The 14,584-nt window shown below is 33.4% G+C and overlaps 3 protein-coding genes across 5 annotated transcripts in view; 1 reads left to right on the top strand and 2 right to left on the bottom strand.

Annotated features, from left to right (window-relative positions):
- The window catches only part of LOC113519415 (uncharacterized), a 67,980-nt gene that overhangs the window by 35,155 nt on the left and 18,241 nt on the right, over window positions 1-14,584 (top strand). The window contains exon 1 of one of the 3 annotated variants that reach the window (XM_026904517.3): window positions 8,115-8,270. The exons of 1 other annotated variant lie outside the window; for it this stretch is intronic. The gene's annotated coding sequence lies outside the window, so the exon portion shown is untranslated. Of the gene's footprint in view, window positions 1-8,114; window positions 8,271-8,469; window positions 8,550-14,584 lie in introns of those variants that run through there. One more of the 3 variants, XM_031909605.2, reaches the window with a different exon arrangement.
- On the bottom strand, window positions 3,451-9,279 carry LOC113519416 (uncharacterized). The gene is made up of 3 exons (XM_026904518.3): window positions 8,952-9,279; window positions 6,984-7,373; window positions 3,451-4,960 (listed from the first exon to the last, which is right to left on the bottom strand). Exons 1-3 carry the CDS (start codon window positions 9,262-9,264, stop codon window positions 4,476-4,478), a joined length of 1,188 nt encoding a protein of 395 aa, XP_026760319.3. The 5' UTR covers window positions 9,265-9,279; the 3' UTR covers window positions 3,451-4,475.
- On the bottom strand, window positions 11,736-14,324 carry LOC113519364 (uncharacterized). The gene is made up of 2 exons (XM_026904424.3): window positions 14,013-14,324; window positions 11,736-12,621 (listed from the first exon to the last, which is right to left on the bottom strand). The coding sequence occupies exons 1-2, from the start codon at window positions 14,206-14,208 to the stop codon at window positions 11,852-11,854; spliced, it is 966 nt and encodes a 321-aa protein (XP_026760225.2). The 5' UTR covers window positions 14,209-14,324; the 3' UTR covers window positions 11,736-11,851.

Below are 14,584 nucleotides of genomic sequence, written 5' to 3'. Positions count from 1 at the left end.
GATAGCCCCCATGCGTTGGCATTCCTGAGGACTCGGATGTTATTTATCTGTACTCTGTAAATTCACTGCCATATCCCACCTTTCAAATCGAAACACAGCCATGCATAATGGGACAGAGAAGCCCAAGCAACCGACTTTTATACAAAGTCTTTCTCCGGCATTGGAATATATAATAGAATATATAATAGGAATGCCGACTTATTTAAAAAAATTAAAACAACTATATGTATATCTGTTTTTTTTTTTTATTTATTTTAAACTTTAAATAATGTACTTAAGACTTAAAATGGAGATTACACTACTTGAATCATTACGATACGATGTGAAATACTTAGGCAGTCTTTACATTGTCTTAGTCTAATACAGGTATCAGGTATTCTAAATTGTGAGTTACTAATCTATAAACACTAAAGATACAGTTTTACACATATAAATTTTACTCAGATAAGTATTATATTCCGCCGTGTGGTCCCGGCATAGAATGGGCCACCCGTCCCTTACTCATCGGTGTCGTAAGAGGCGACTAACGGAGGGCAGCAGCGACCCTCTTAAAACATCTCTAAAACCTTACTGCGGTTGCCAACTCGCCTGCCAAGCGTGGCAACTACTATACTTTTTTTTATACCACTGAGGTGGCAAACAAGCATACGGCCCACCTGATGGTAAGCGGTTACCGTAGCCTATGAACACCTGCAATACCAGAGGTATTACGCGTGCATTGCCGACCAAAAACGAAGCCTAACTGCAGTTGCCAATCCACCTGCCAAGCGTCGCAACTACTAGCAAAACTCCCTTTATGGGGAAGGCTTACATTCAGCAGTGGACAGTTAACGGTTGAAATAACAATAATAATCACTGTTGTATTTCTGAGGATCTAACTTGAAAATGGTCGAGGGATGGGCGGCAGCGTCCCTCTTAAAACATCACCAAAGACTAATTGTGGTTGCTAATTCGCCTGCCAAGTGTGGAAACTACAGGAAGGTTAATAAATTATTAGTTAATTTTCAACTTTCGCGTTGTTTACACATATTTTATACACAATCGGAACTTAATGCGATGTAAAAGTTTTTACAGGTAAATAGTACCTATATACCTGCTTCTTTATTGCCGACGTTTCTACGTGAATTGGAAGAAAATGCATGAATTAGTTGCACCGACAAGAGGAATCTCTTAAATGAAAAAAGAAAGAAATGCTTCGAAACTACAATATAATCACAAGTAACTATTTAGGAGAGCTTTTGTATAACCCTTATTAAATAAATTTAATTTTGACATGACCCTTGTAACTAAACATTAACTAAATAATTTAATTAACTTACGAAACTTACTTACATTATTAATCGATCTTGTTAACTGTTTTTTAGTTAATTAATTAACGATAAATACACAATGTACTTATATGAGTAAAACTTACAAAATATAGTTATAAAAGGCAGCCAAAGGAATACTTATATACAACTTACATATTAAACGCCATTTACATTAAAGCCAATTCCGAAACATTCCAGATTATTCCATAGTTTTTCTCTAAATTTACAATTTTAATTTAATCATCATCATATCAGCCTTTAACTATCCACTGCTGAAAATAAACCACTCCCTTGGGGGGGTTTTGCCAGTAGTTGCCACGCTTAGCAGGCGGATTGACAACTGCAGTTAGGCTTTAGAGATGTTTTAAGAGGGGCGCTGCTGCCCATCCCTTGCCCAAATTTCAATTTAATGCTTTAACAAAACTATTATGGCATGGACCATTAATAATCAATTATGAAACAATTGTAATGCAATTCTACTAAAAAAAAAACTATACTGGTCCTTAGAATAATCATTTTACTATAATATCAAATTGAAATAAAAATTTTAGACAGAGAATGGAATAAAATAGTGTTTCGGAATTGACTCTATTATCAGATATTGATAGATATTATCATTTACAAATTATTTACTAGAGCTAGTGATGTACTTTTATTATTAAAATAAATATATATTAGGCATATACATATCGCATTTTATCAGTATTTTGTAATGTACATGTTAATGTTCTAGTCTAACCTCCTTTTACACAAAAACATCAAACCTCTCATAAGCCTACTTTAGCTATTGAACTGTCTTGTCTCTTTCTAATACACTAAGTTCCAAATTTAAAAAAGAATGACAAAACAGTATATTAGTTAAAATAGGTTTGTAAAAAGCTTTAATTTTTATGAATAACGGAGTAAATCTTATAAGCGACGGTTACTAATTCCCATCAGCGAATAGATTATATTATAACTCAGTTGTTACCATCCGAATTATATAATCATTTACAAAATATTTACTAGAGCTAAAGATGTACTTTTATTATTAAAACAAATATATATTATAAATATATACATTGCATTTTATTAGTATTTTGTGATGTTTATGGTGGTGTTCTAGTCTAAATCTATAAGCGACGGTTACTAATTCCCATCAGCGATTAGATTATGTAACTCAGTTGTTACCTTCCGAATCGTATTATCATTTACAAGTTATTTACTACAGTTACTGATTAACTTTTATTATTTAAAAAAAAAAAGTAAATTAAACATATATATTAGGCATATATATTAGGCATATATACATTGCATTTTCTAAGTATTTTGTGATATTAATAGTGATGTTCTGGTCTAAATCTATAAGCAACGGTTACTAATTGCCATCAGCGATTAGATTATGTAACTCAGTCGTTACCAATTCCCATTTGATCTCAATTCTCATCATAAAAATTCAACGAATGAATGAAATTGGAATTGTCACATTAGGAAAGCACCAATTGACAGTTAAATCTATATTTAAAATTTAGTTGTTTATAACTGATTTACATAATCCAACCACAACTGAGCGATTACATTACTGACTCAGAAATCAGTGATAAAATAATTAGACTTAATTAACCAAGAATAATATAAAATAAGTTAGCGTTCTTAGGTTATGAAAAACTTGTCTATATTGTTTAAATGACTGAATGAATTTCACACTTGTTGTGTAATGCAAGCGATAATAATAAATGGCAAAATATCTAATTTACATACTTATTCCTTCGCTTTTGCCTTATTTATTGTATAATATATTATATGAATCTCGTTATAGACACAAAAAAAGATTCTTTACAGCATGCAAATTATCATAAAATTTTACGAAATATACAAAAACAAAATCAAATTTTTTATAATATCTATTTATGCTTTCCAATAACTATATGAAATAAGAAAGACACTGACTAATAAACTACAAATTATAGATATATATAAAAGTCGAGGATCTAAGAATAATGTTAATTTATATTGAAAATAGTCAACCAATGTTATACAATCTCATTTTAAACCACTTTTCATAACTGATCGCAAGATGAATGAATCGAATGAAATAAATGATTTTTTACATTTATTCAATTGATAGTTTATCAATTTAATGAATGAAAATAGTAAAAAATAGATTGAAAGTGTATAATGTAAAAATTATAAAAAAAAATCATCAAATTCTTTACGTTCAGTAATACGAATTCTTTCTAAAAGACGAGTATTATTAAACAGCCAGTGAAAATATACTCATTTTGGTTAAATGTAATCGGGAAAGACATCGTGAGGTCCTAGGTTCCAATCGAGAGCTAGAGTAACACTTTTTAAACAGTGATCAATATATTTTACAGGAGTATTTGTCACTTCGTTCACAGCCGGTGTTTTTAATACGTTTCGATTACTGACTCCACAGATACTGGCCTGTTCTAATTACAATCTTTTTTTTTTCTCTTAAAACCCTCAATCGAAATATATTTATTAAGAATATTAAATAAAAATTATTCGAATCAGTCCAACCATTATTATGCTTGATGTGTGTGATGTACTTTATTAATACACTTTATTGTACTTTATTAATAAAACAACATTTAATTTTTATTAATACTATTAAATACTCAAGTAACAAAAAAATGTGATGTCATGTTTACTTATAGTATTTTTTTTTTATTGATTGATTAACTACATTACTCTACTATTAATCATCAATCCATTATCCACTATTATAGGTTTGAAGGGTGGGATATGGCAGTGAATTTACAAGGTACAGAGGAATAACACCTGAGTCCTCAGGGATGGCAACGCATGGCGGGTATCATTGGCGAAACAGTATACTTTATTATGTGCATGGTACTGCTCATGTCTATAGGCGACGGTTACCACTTCCCACTTCCCATCAGGTGGACCGTCAGCTTGTTTACCATTCTAAGTTGCATAAAAAAATATAATAATAGTAAATACACTATCTGTATAAATTATCCGATCTAAACTAAGTTGACCTGAGATGTGTTTTAGGAAACCTCATGAAAGTACGTCATATCCTAAGTTAAGGATGAACTTCACCGACTTCACTATTTCTTTATTTGATGAAATTCATCCTTAATTTGCCCCAGGACCTCCTTTACCTACTGCCATGTACCATTAATTACATTATGTACCTCACTATTCACTGTACACTGTATTATATACCAGCTCTTGGATCTTCATTCTTAACATTAATTTCTTGGCAGGACCCAACTTTTTCACATGTGGAAGAAGGCTATTGAAGAAACCTACATCTTCATCTTTAGTTGGTTCACTAGATCCTCCGTTGCCAGTAGATTTTTGGGCTTCATCATCATCATCATAGAAGTCTGTCTCCATTATAATCGGTTTTGTATCGAACTCATCAAATTCATCCTCTTTCACGCTAACGTCATTAGCAACTGGCTCTATATAGTAACTGCTGCTCTGATCAGGCTCAAAATCCTGACTGAAGTGGTCATCCTGGTCTACGTCTTGGTCTTGCAGTTCAGTTTCTTCGTAGTCGTTGAACTGGTTTGTGAGGAACTGCAGTTTTGGCAGGTATTCCCATTCGGAGCCTTGCTTTCTGATCTCTTTTCTCGCTTGGTCCCTAAGGTACTTCCATTTGAGTCTAGCTTCGTCACCTAAAACAAGATTTATAAGGAAAATTATTCACCGATCCGAAATGATACATACTACTTTCTGTTGCTTTTCGAAATTCTGTGCAAATTTTCAAGTTTGTAAATTTGTCTTTACATTGTTTTAATTAACTTTTGATGGATATCTACTAATGTACAGATGAACTTTTGATGTTAAAAGTTAATTAACATAATGTTCTAAGTTTGGAGTTCTTGTTTGCATATCTCTGTCTGTGATATAGTAGCCACATTCAATCAATGGCTAAATCATTCTTCATAATAAACTTTCTGTGCATCGATGTATTATTATATAGATATTTTATTTTAATAAAAAATGATTAATCATAACGAATGTCTTGTAATTGCAATTGGAATTTTGAAATTGGATCCTAACGACAATGTTCCCACGTTTTTTTTTTTTTATATACAATTATACCTTTAATTTAGTTCAAGTCTGAAATCTTAGTCTGAAATATCTACTAATACTGATCAGGATAAAAAGTAGCTTATGTCGTTCTCAGTCCTTCCACCATCTTCCTACACTTATCCCAATTATTATTTGGGATCGATGTAATATGTTTTTTATTTATATTACAAAAAGATTTTGCTTATAGTTTTACGACCGGCCAGTCGGAGGGTTGACGTCGGCTTGCCTGACGTCAACCCTCTTAGGGAACGCATTTGTTGGTGGTTTCCGCCACCTACGGTATGGAGAAAAGGATTGATAAAAAAAAGGAAGGGAACGTTGGAAAATTAGTAAATAAGAGGAAAAAGGGACTTATGTGGGAAAAGAAATGAGCGGGGGGGGGACACTGCTGTTACGGAAAGGAGAGAGGAGAACTGCTGTTCTCAGTCCTAAGTATTCGAGCAAAATTACAACAAGTAATTTCGTAATTATAAATTGAGTTATCGGCCCGTGTGAGCCCTGCATGGAATGAACTATCCCTCCCTTTCCTCTGGGTATTGTAAGCGGTGACTAAAGGAATTTATTTATTAGAATTGGTCGAGGGATGGGCATCCTCTTTAAACACGCTTCACAGGCGGATAGGCAGTCGCAGTTAAGCTTTGGATAAGCTTAACTGCGACTGCCCATCCGCCTGCCAAGCGTGGTTACTACTGGCAAAACTACTTATCAGTGGACAGTTAACGGCTGATATGATTATGATAAAATCAAGTTAAAATTAGGGACATGAAAACTGTAAAATATACAATGAAATATATGAATTGAACGATATAACGTCTTCCATAACTAAAGTGCATAAGCGTTAATAATAAAACTCTTTATTGCTCACTAGAAATGAAAACAGAAGTATAATCCTATCAGAAAATTTATAACAATAGATAGTCTTGCCGCTATACGTAAGTCACCTCTTACACACAACTTGAATCAACATCGTTTAAAATTTTACTATCTGTATTTGAAAAAAAAAAAAGATACCTATAAATAGAGATATACACGATACTTCTAGCAATAGCCACTTTAAAACTTTTCCAGATTACGTCTTTTCAATAATACTTAATAAGCTATTATATACATTCCATTAAATACAATAAATTAGAGAAGCTTCCTCCTGCGAACACTCAGGTTATGGAATGATCTTCCTACTAAGTCTTTACCTAGAAACTACAGCACAGAGTTCTTTAAAAAACGGCGTATTAAGATTACTTAAGGGTTGGTAATGCGCGCGTGACATTTCTGGTGTTACAAGCATTCATAGGCTAAAATAACCCTGTTTACCATAAGTCGGGTTGTATGCCTGTTTGCCATCATAGTAGTATAAAAAAAACACACTTTAAAACTACATTATTAGGATCGTGCTATTTTATCCATTTAAAAGCTTGCTTTATAAACTCTAAAACAAAATATTGAAACATTTTCCCAGTTTAGTGTTCGTCGTTTCCGTTAATTGTTTCTACTTAATCCGGAAGTATTCGACATGATAAGTTGAAAAAACCTAATTCCCGTCATCCAGTTATATTAAACTTTAAATAAAATATTCCTGCAGTCTGTTAACAAATCGAAACTTACGTGTTACTCCCAATTCTACGGCGATCTCCTTCCAACTTTCATCCAATTTGTACCAATTATGGTGACCTTTCAACTGCCTATTCCATATTATGTCTCTCGCTTGTACTAAATCTATTAACTTGTGCATATCAACGTCTATAGTGCGCCTTTTGTTCATTAGCAACTTTTTCCTCATTGTGTAACCGAGTTTTGGCCTCTTTATTGACTCGTCCAGCGAATTGAAAACTTCATCTGCCGTATCCTCTTCGCCTTCTTCGTTTTCAGCCAAAAATTGATGGTGGATGAACTTTAACTTCTGGAAGTGCGGCCACTCGGATTCGGTTGAGTTCTTTTTCATCTCTTTCCGGCATTGGTCTTTCAGATTCTTCCATCTTTTTCTACAATTGAGACCTGAAAATGGGTTGCGTATTTTGAAATCATACCCTTAGAATTGAATCAACATACGAACCTATATTTTTCTACATTACTGAATACTTGTTATTTTTTTTTTTTATAACACCTATAATAAAAGAGCGATTAGAGTATACCCTTAAGAACATTATAGGCCAAGGACAGAAATGTTTGATGTATTTTTCTATATCATGATACCCTATTACCATGACCTCTTTTAATGTGCCTATCGGATAGGGTTCCTCGAGAGGATCATCTTTAATCCTATGTCATTTTCTCGTGCACCGCCTCGTTTCCAAGTTATAGAGGCCCAAACATTACGATTTACTGTAACTCAGAAACGGAATAGCGCACGAAAAAATGACATATGATCAAAGTTGATCCTCTCGAGGAAACCTATCGGATAGGCGCATAAAAAAGGGCGTTATCAAGACATCGAAAAATCGTCAAAAATTTTCTGTCCTAATTCATTTGTAATTTTATTTTTGAGCTTTTCAATAGTGCACCTATCCTTACACCCCAACTATAACAACTGTCTGTAAGGGTATCGACAGACCAAAAATACGAAAATGCTTGAGCGCCTTCATAATTTATCGTAGCACGATACGGCACGACTTTATCATCACAATATCTATAATAGGAAAGACAAATAAGTATAGTATGTAAGTGCCTGTATGAAGACTTAAATTCTTGGCGACGATAACGTCATGCTGTGTGCCTTTATGTATTTACCTCCAACTTGCTGGAGTTTCGTTAGATAGCCATTGAGTGTTTATGTTCACATAATTAAAATATAAAATGTTAGTTATACAATATTTGTTATTGTATTGATGCTTTACTGGGTGAACGTATTTGGAGACCGTAAAGATCAACCAGTTGATCAAATAAATATTTAAGGTAGGTTACAAGTGCATTACAATACATTTTTATTTCCTATCATACTGTGACAACAAAAACGTGCCGTGTCGTGCTACGATTTGCTACCATAATTTATATTACAAATGCGTCTAGAATTATGCCTAAAATATTTTTTTTTCATTAATAACTCTATCATTTAAGCTCTCAATATAAACTCAGTTACTTAAGTATTTATATACATTGACGTTCTTTTTTCATTAGAACTTGCCAATATACGGAAAGGTTCAGTTTCAAAATAGGCGAATACCAATCTACTAGGTAAGTAGTTTAAAGTTGGTTTTATTAAAAGTAATACCTATTGATATTTTCAATGCTCTATCTTTCAGACATAAAAGTACTAAATACAGATTTTTAACTACTAGTAAGTATTATAATGTATTTATACTAGGGATCTAAAGGAACTACATAAATATAATTCGACTAAAATACATTAAAAAAATCATCATATAGAACAAACGTCGAACGTTATGGCCCGCCATTTAATTTCATTGCGATTAATTTATTCGCAATCAAGATCGCAATGGCCGACAATGATGTTTTTATTGCAAGTGCGCAGAAAACTGCGTGGAGCAACAAACAAAAATACAATACGTTATCAAGCAACATGGCCGCGGCCGCGGGACGAACGCCGACGTTCACTCGCTCGATTCGATCACTCACTCGATGTGCCCACTTCGGCAGCTACTTCGTTCCAATAACGCTCCAATTTAAACCGATTCCGATGCCCTCTATAGCTTTTGTCCCACAAACACTCCCTAGCTTGCACAGCGGCTATAAGCAAGTCCATGTTTTTGGCCCTCTTGCCTTTTTTTATTTTGGATTTCATCGCGGAGCGGGCGCGCACGCGGGAGCGGACAGCGACGACGGGCGATATGAGAGACGCGCGGCTCGAAACTGAGCGGTCGCCCGCCCTCGCCCCTACCATGCGTCCGCTACTTCCCTCGCTCCCGCTCCCGCTGCGTCGTATCGCCATCCTCTTCGCTCATCGCCCCGCTCCCCGTTTGCCTCGCGATATGGCTCGACGAGTCCCGCGTTTACTGCTCGCACCATACGACCTACTTTCACGTTACTTTTCGTTATAACACATTCATTGCTTGGTAACATTAAATGCAATTTTTGAATGTACATTAGCAGCAATGGATTATGTGCATTTTGGTGTTGTGTTATTTTTGATGCGGTGTAGTTGTATGGGGTTTGGGTTGGGTAGTAACAATGGTCGCGGCGGCAGCGATTCAACTAGTATGTCAGTCAACATTCATTTTCCCGGCCTTGTTGTTACGAATACGAACCCACGCACGGACAGATAGACAAGTAGGTTATGAGACATTGTATTTAATCGTAGAGAGTAGTCTTGTAGAAAAATAAATAAATGTCGCTGTAACGTACGGGCGACATATTTTATTGTACCTAGCTTATAGTTAATTAGTTAAACAATTTAAATCCCATATAGAGTGATCGGAAAATTCAACGTCACAATGAACGTAACACTGAAATTTCATACAATAAAATAGAAAAAATCTTTATTCAATTATACTTATCGTAATGATATCCTATCTGAGGTATTATTTAAAATATAAAATTACAAATTAAGATTTCAATTTGATATCACAGCAAAATCTTTATTCGCAGGACCAATACAAATTATTTTCTAACAAAATTAAATTAAAATTATTATAAATTTAATTTATGATGGTCCATAAAATAGTAATTTCATAAAATTATCATAATAAAATATTAGATTAAGAGATTAAATTTAAAGAATTGCACCTCAGGATCGGCCCTTATATCAGATAATGACCATTAATTTAATACCACAATTTATATGAAAATCAAACGTGTCAGAGATTAAATTTAAAGAATTATTTCACATATCTCAGACGGATTATTTCACATATAAGATAATGACCACAGAGAGATGACGTTAATTCAATACCTCAATTTATATGAAAATCAAACGTGTCACTAATAAAATAATTAACTATCTGTAGTTTTTTTTTTTTTTTAATGAATGAAAATGGCATGGTAACCCTGCCTGCGCTATTAGTACACACTGGCGGGGTACCAGTGAGAGGTGATAAGTGAGAATGAAGACAGGTCAGTTAGCCCATAGTGACGAATTGAACGATAAATTAGTCACGATAGTGTCCAGGGGGAACCGCGTGGAGGTCGACGTGATAGGATATATTGATAGCAATGAGGACTAACCTCCTCATTACTAACAATCCCTTCCCCCCTAACTCCCTGTAGTATAGCGGCTTAACACGCTTCCGAACGCGTTTCTTAATTCTATTTATTGTTACAATTTCTATTCGTAGGTAATTCTATGACAACACGCAAAGGAATCACTGTCTGATCACGGTTTCGATCCCCGCATAATACAAGCATTTGTAAAAATGATATTTGTTTAAAATGATATTGGTGTTTATTATGTATATAGATGGAGCGACGACCTCAATTGCAGGTATTTAAATATGTATTTAAGTATTTAAATATGTATATTAGTTGTCTATTATATGTATAGTACAAATTCTGGGAGCAAAGACTCGTTAATATTGTGGATCTAATAACTCTATCGCTAGTAATATCTTGTCAGGGCGACACCCACGCGGTTTCCCTGGAACCCATCTTGATTAATTCTTATGAAATTTGTCACTGTGGGCTAACTGATCTGCTTCCATTCACTCACTGATGACCCACCAGCGTATACTAATAAAGCAGGCGAGGTTAAAAAAATGCAAACTACAATGTTTGAGACTATACGGCGCTGCGAAAAAATTTTCTAAAAACTGTTTATTATCAATATTACCCACACTCTACTCATTTCACTTGAGCTACTTTCAAGCTTGTTCCTCCCGTTCATGTGTCGTCACTATGTGGCTGATTCTGACCTGCTGTCTTGTCCTGCCGCGACTCGTACCGTGCAGTACCCATCCCAGGTCGGTGAGTGATGCGAAATACTATTTTCTATACTAATTTTATTAGAAATTTGGAGTAAAATTCAGCCGAAGTTAATTAAGATTAATAAAGCCTAATTTAAATCCATATCGAGCAAGTTACTATGCAAGCTACATCGTCTCTAGGATTAATAGGATTTTGTTCACACTGTTTACAAAGATTAAGTCGAATTATAAATTTGTATCTAATTGTAGTTATATTAAGGCTTGCAATCTATTTTCAAGTTAAATTCAATTTTGTTATCAAGTTACTTCTCTGTGAAAAATTATTATTTCATATTTAATTACTTATTTACTTTTAGATGTGAGTAGAAAGGTTGTGGAGTCAATGCTAGCGTCGACATATAATAATATATTTTTTTTCGCCTTAAGCTTTGTGAAAGGATAATAACATTATTTAATCACAACCATGACGTACAAATGTATCTGTTCAAAAATATGGCTTGGATAAAAAAAAAAACTACCTCTTCTACCTAAAATTTAAATAAAACAAAAAAGTTTAGAGGTCGTTTCCTTTGCCTCACTTTGAGATTTTTATTATTTTTAAATTCTTTATTTTTATTGTATACAAAAGGCATTATTTATCTATCAACTGTTTTTACGTCACTAACTGTTTTGGTCTCTTTTACATAAAATATTGTCCATTAAATTCACTATATTTCTTCTAAAGAACCTCATTTCTTTTTCACTTAACGACTCTATCTCTGGTAGTAAGCTCAACAGGAACATTTTCCTTGGAGTGTATTCCATTGGATCTTGATGGCGCTTAACTCCTCTATCTGTTACTTTAGTTTCTGTCGAATTAAATAAATCAATAGAACTACAATTCACATCGTTGTCTTCTTTTATAAATTCTGTCGTTACATTCTCTTCAATGTTATCGTCCATAGTTTCTAAATCACTGTCATCCTCTTGTTTGATAACTATTGTCTCTATACCGTTTGGCTTATCTACACTTGACCTGTGCGCTGAATGTTTCAATTTGTCACTTGTTTTTATGCACGTTTGCATGAATGGTACTTTAGTTTTCATCGAATTAAATAAATCAATAGAACTACAATTGGCATTATTGTCTTCCTTTGTAAATTCTGTCGTTACATTCTCTTCAATGTCATCGTCCATAGTTTCTGAATCACTGTCTTCCTCTTGTTTGACGACTGTTGTCTCTATACCGTTTGTCTTGTCCACACTTGATCTGTGCGCACCATGTTTTAATTTGTCACCGGATTTTATGTACATTTGCATGAATGGTATTAGAAATTGCAAATGTTCGGACAGCCAGTACGGCCGGTTCGGTGGGTTGTCGCTCTGCATTTGTTTGACGGATCTCATGTAGGCAACACGGATTTTTCTCCATTTTTCTTTACAGTCAATTACTGTGAACAAAATATTTTTGATATTGAATAATAGAAATATTATAGGATACAATAGTTTTTGACTCTATTTTATTAAGCACTAGCTTATGCCCATGACTTTTTTCACGCAATCAGGTAATGCAGGTTAATTTACTAATTAACATCATTATTACACTCGTGCGGAGCCAGGACAGACTGCTAGTACAAGTATAAAATACGCTTACAAAAAATTATTATCCTATCATCCTTCTACCCGTGCTTATTTACATACATAGAATCACTAGTGCTATCACATCCCCGTGATATTATAATCACAACTTTGTGACAGAAGTAAAAAATATTTGCACTTAATGTTTTTTTAATTTATCCTGTAGTTATATTAAAAAAGCATGTTTACTATTTGGGTGATTTAACGTTTTTTAAAGGTTTTACTTGCACACACTCTAACTTGCCTATCTCGCTTTGGAATTATAATTTTTGTATGTATAAATAAAATCCGTTATTGGCTGTATTCATAAGAGACTAAGCATGTAAGTTGTTTTTTAAGAGCTGTGGATTTTTTGTATAAAATAAAATAAAATAAAAAATAAATTTTGTGTACATATTTTTTGCAATAATAATATAATTATTACAAACGTGACTTAATATAAAAATATTTTAAAAACTTAGAATTAAAAATAATTAATTTGTTTTTTACTATTACATCTACAATAGGAATTCTAATATGAGAATTAGAGGATGGATAATTTTTAAACATATTGATTAATAATATCGTTATCATTGTGTATTTAAGCATATAAAGAATAAAGTTTTATTCATACATTACTATTATACAATTATATTATTGAATTACCTTTTTAATAGTAAAAAAATTTTCAAAATCGGCTCACTAGAAACGGAGATTACCCCAAAAATCAAAACTCGCAAAATTTATCTCTCTATGATATCAATAAAATATATCTTTAAAAATAACTTGTAAAATACACTTTTCCTAATTTATAAATTAGAAAAAGTGTGTTAAAATTCAGTTAGCCAAATGTCACTTTAGGTAACTAAATTTTGACCTTGACACTCAATACTCTATCTATATAATCTAAGCATCTATGTAACATACTATAGCTTTATAATAAATTTATTACTATTTTATTTTAAATACACAATCAAGACATACCATACGTAACCATGACGTGGTGCAATCCCCGTCATGGTTAAAACACCAATAAAGAAGCAAGTATGTATGTACTATTTATTTCCAAAGGTTTTTTCATCGTGTTAAATCCCTATTGTTTATTTAAATTATGTGTAAACAACGCGACATTTTAAAATAAACTATTAAATTAATTACTTTATAAAAAAAAACAACACAACTGTGTATTAACATATATCTTTTTAATAAAGAAAATTATATATACCTGGTATATTTAACTTATGGGATATTTCTTTCCAAGCGGGTTTCGTATACCAAACATTCGAGTAATCTCTCTTAGTGTTATCATACAAACATGGCCGCTTCCTCACTTCATGCACGAACTCAATTATATCTTCACTTTTTGTAAACATATCGCATTTTGACGGCGCGTCTATTGAATTACAAAATTCCGATTCCATATTGAGATATTTCAATGGTTATTTGAAGATTTATATGTTGATTTTATATAAAAAAAATAAGACGTTTCACTACTGTTTTGCAACGTGGTTGAAACATTACTAAATATTGCTCGCCTTGCACACACTCACAGTCAGCACAGCGCGTCAGTGCGCCGCCTAGCGGCGTATCACGTGCTGCAAATAGACATTGTTGGGGGGAAAGGGATTGTTAGTAATGGAGACTGAGAATCCCATTGCTAGCAATATACCCAACCAGGTCGACCTCCTCCCGGTTCTCCCTGGAAACTATCATGGTTAATTCCTGATGAATTCATCATGATGGGCTAACTGGTCTGTTTTCACTCTCATCTATCACCCTCCACTGATGCTCCGCCAG

The sequence above is a fragment of the Galleria mellonella genome, unplaced genomic scaffold, assembly GCF_026898425.1.
Source record: "Galleria mellonella isolate WM207_F2 unplaced genomic scaffold, CSIRO_AGI_GalMel_v1 utg352, whole genome shotgun sequence".
In the NCBI taxonomy this organism is placed as follows: Eukaryota; Metazoa; Arthropoda; class Insecta; order Lepidoptera; family Pyralidae; genus Galleria; species Galleria mellonella.
Note: the sequence above shows the minus strand (reverse complement) of the source record. Positions and strands in the feature narration are given on the sequence as shown.

Coding starts and splice junctions, on each gene's coding strand:
- LOC113519364 (XM_026904424.3), bottom strand. CDS start 14,208: ATGGAATCGGAATTTTGTAATTCAATAGACGCGCCGTCAAAATGCGAT. Junction 12,622..14,012: donor CCATAAGTTAAATATACCAG/GTATATATAATT, acceptor TTTTGTTCACAG/TAATTGACTGTAAAGAAAAA.
- LOC113519416 (XM_026904518.3), bottom strand. CDS start 9,264: ATGGCGATACGACGCAGCGGGAGCGGGAGCGAGGGAAGTAGCGGACGC. Junction 7,374..8,951: donor TGCCGAAGTGGGCACATCGA/GTGAGTGATCGA, acceptor ACCCATTTTCAG/GTCTCAATTGTAGAAAAAGA. Junction 4,961..6,983: donor CGTAGAATTGGGAGTAACAC/GTAAGTTTCGAT, acceptor ATCTTGTTTTAG/GTGACGAAGCTAGACTCAAA.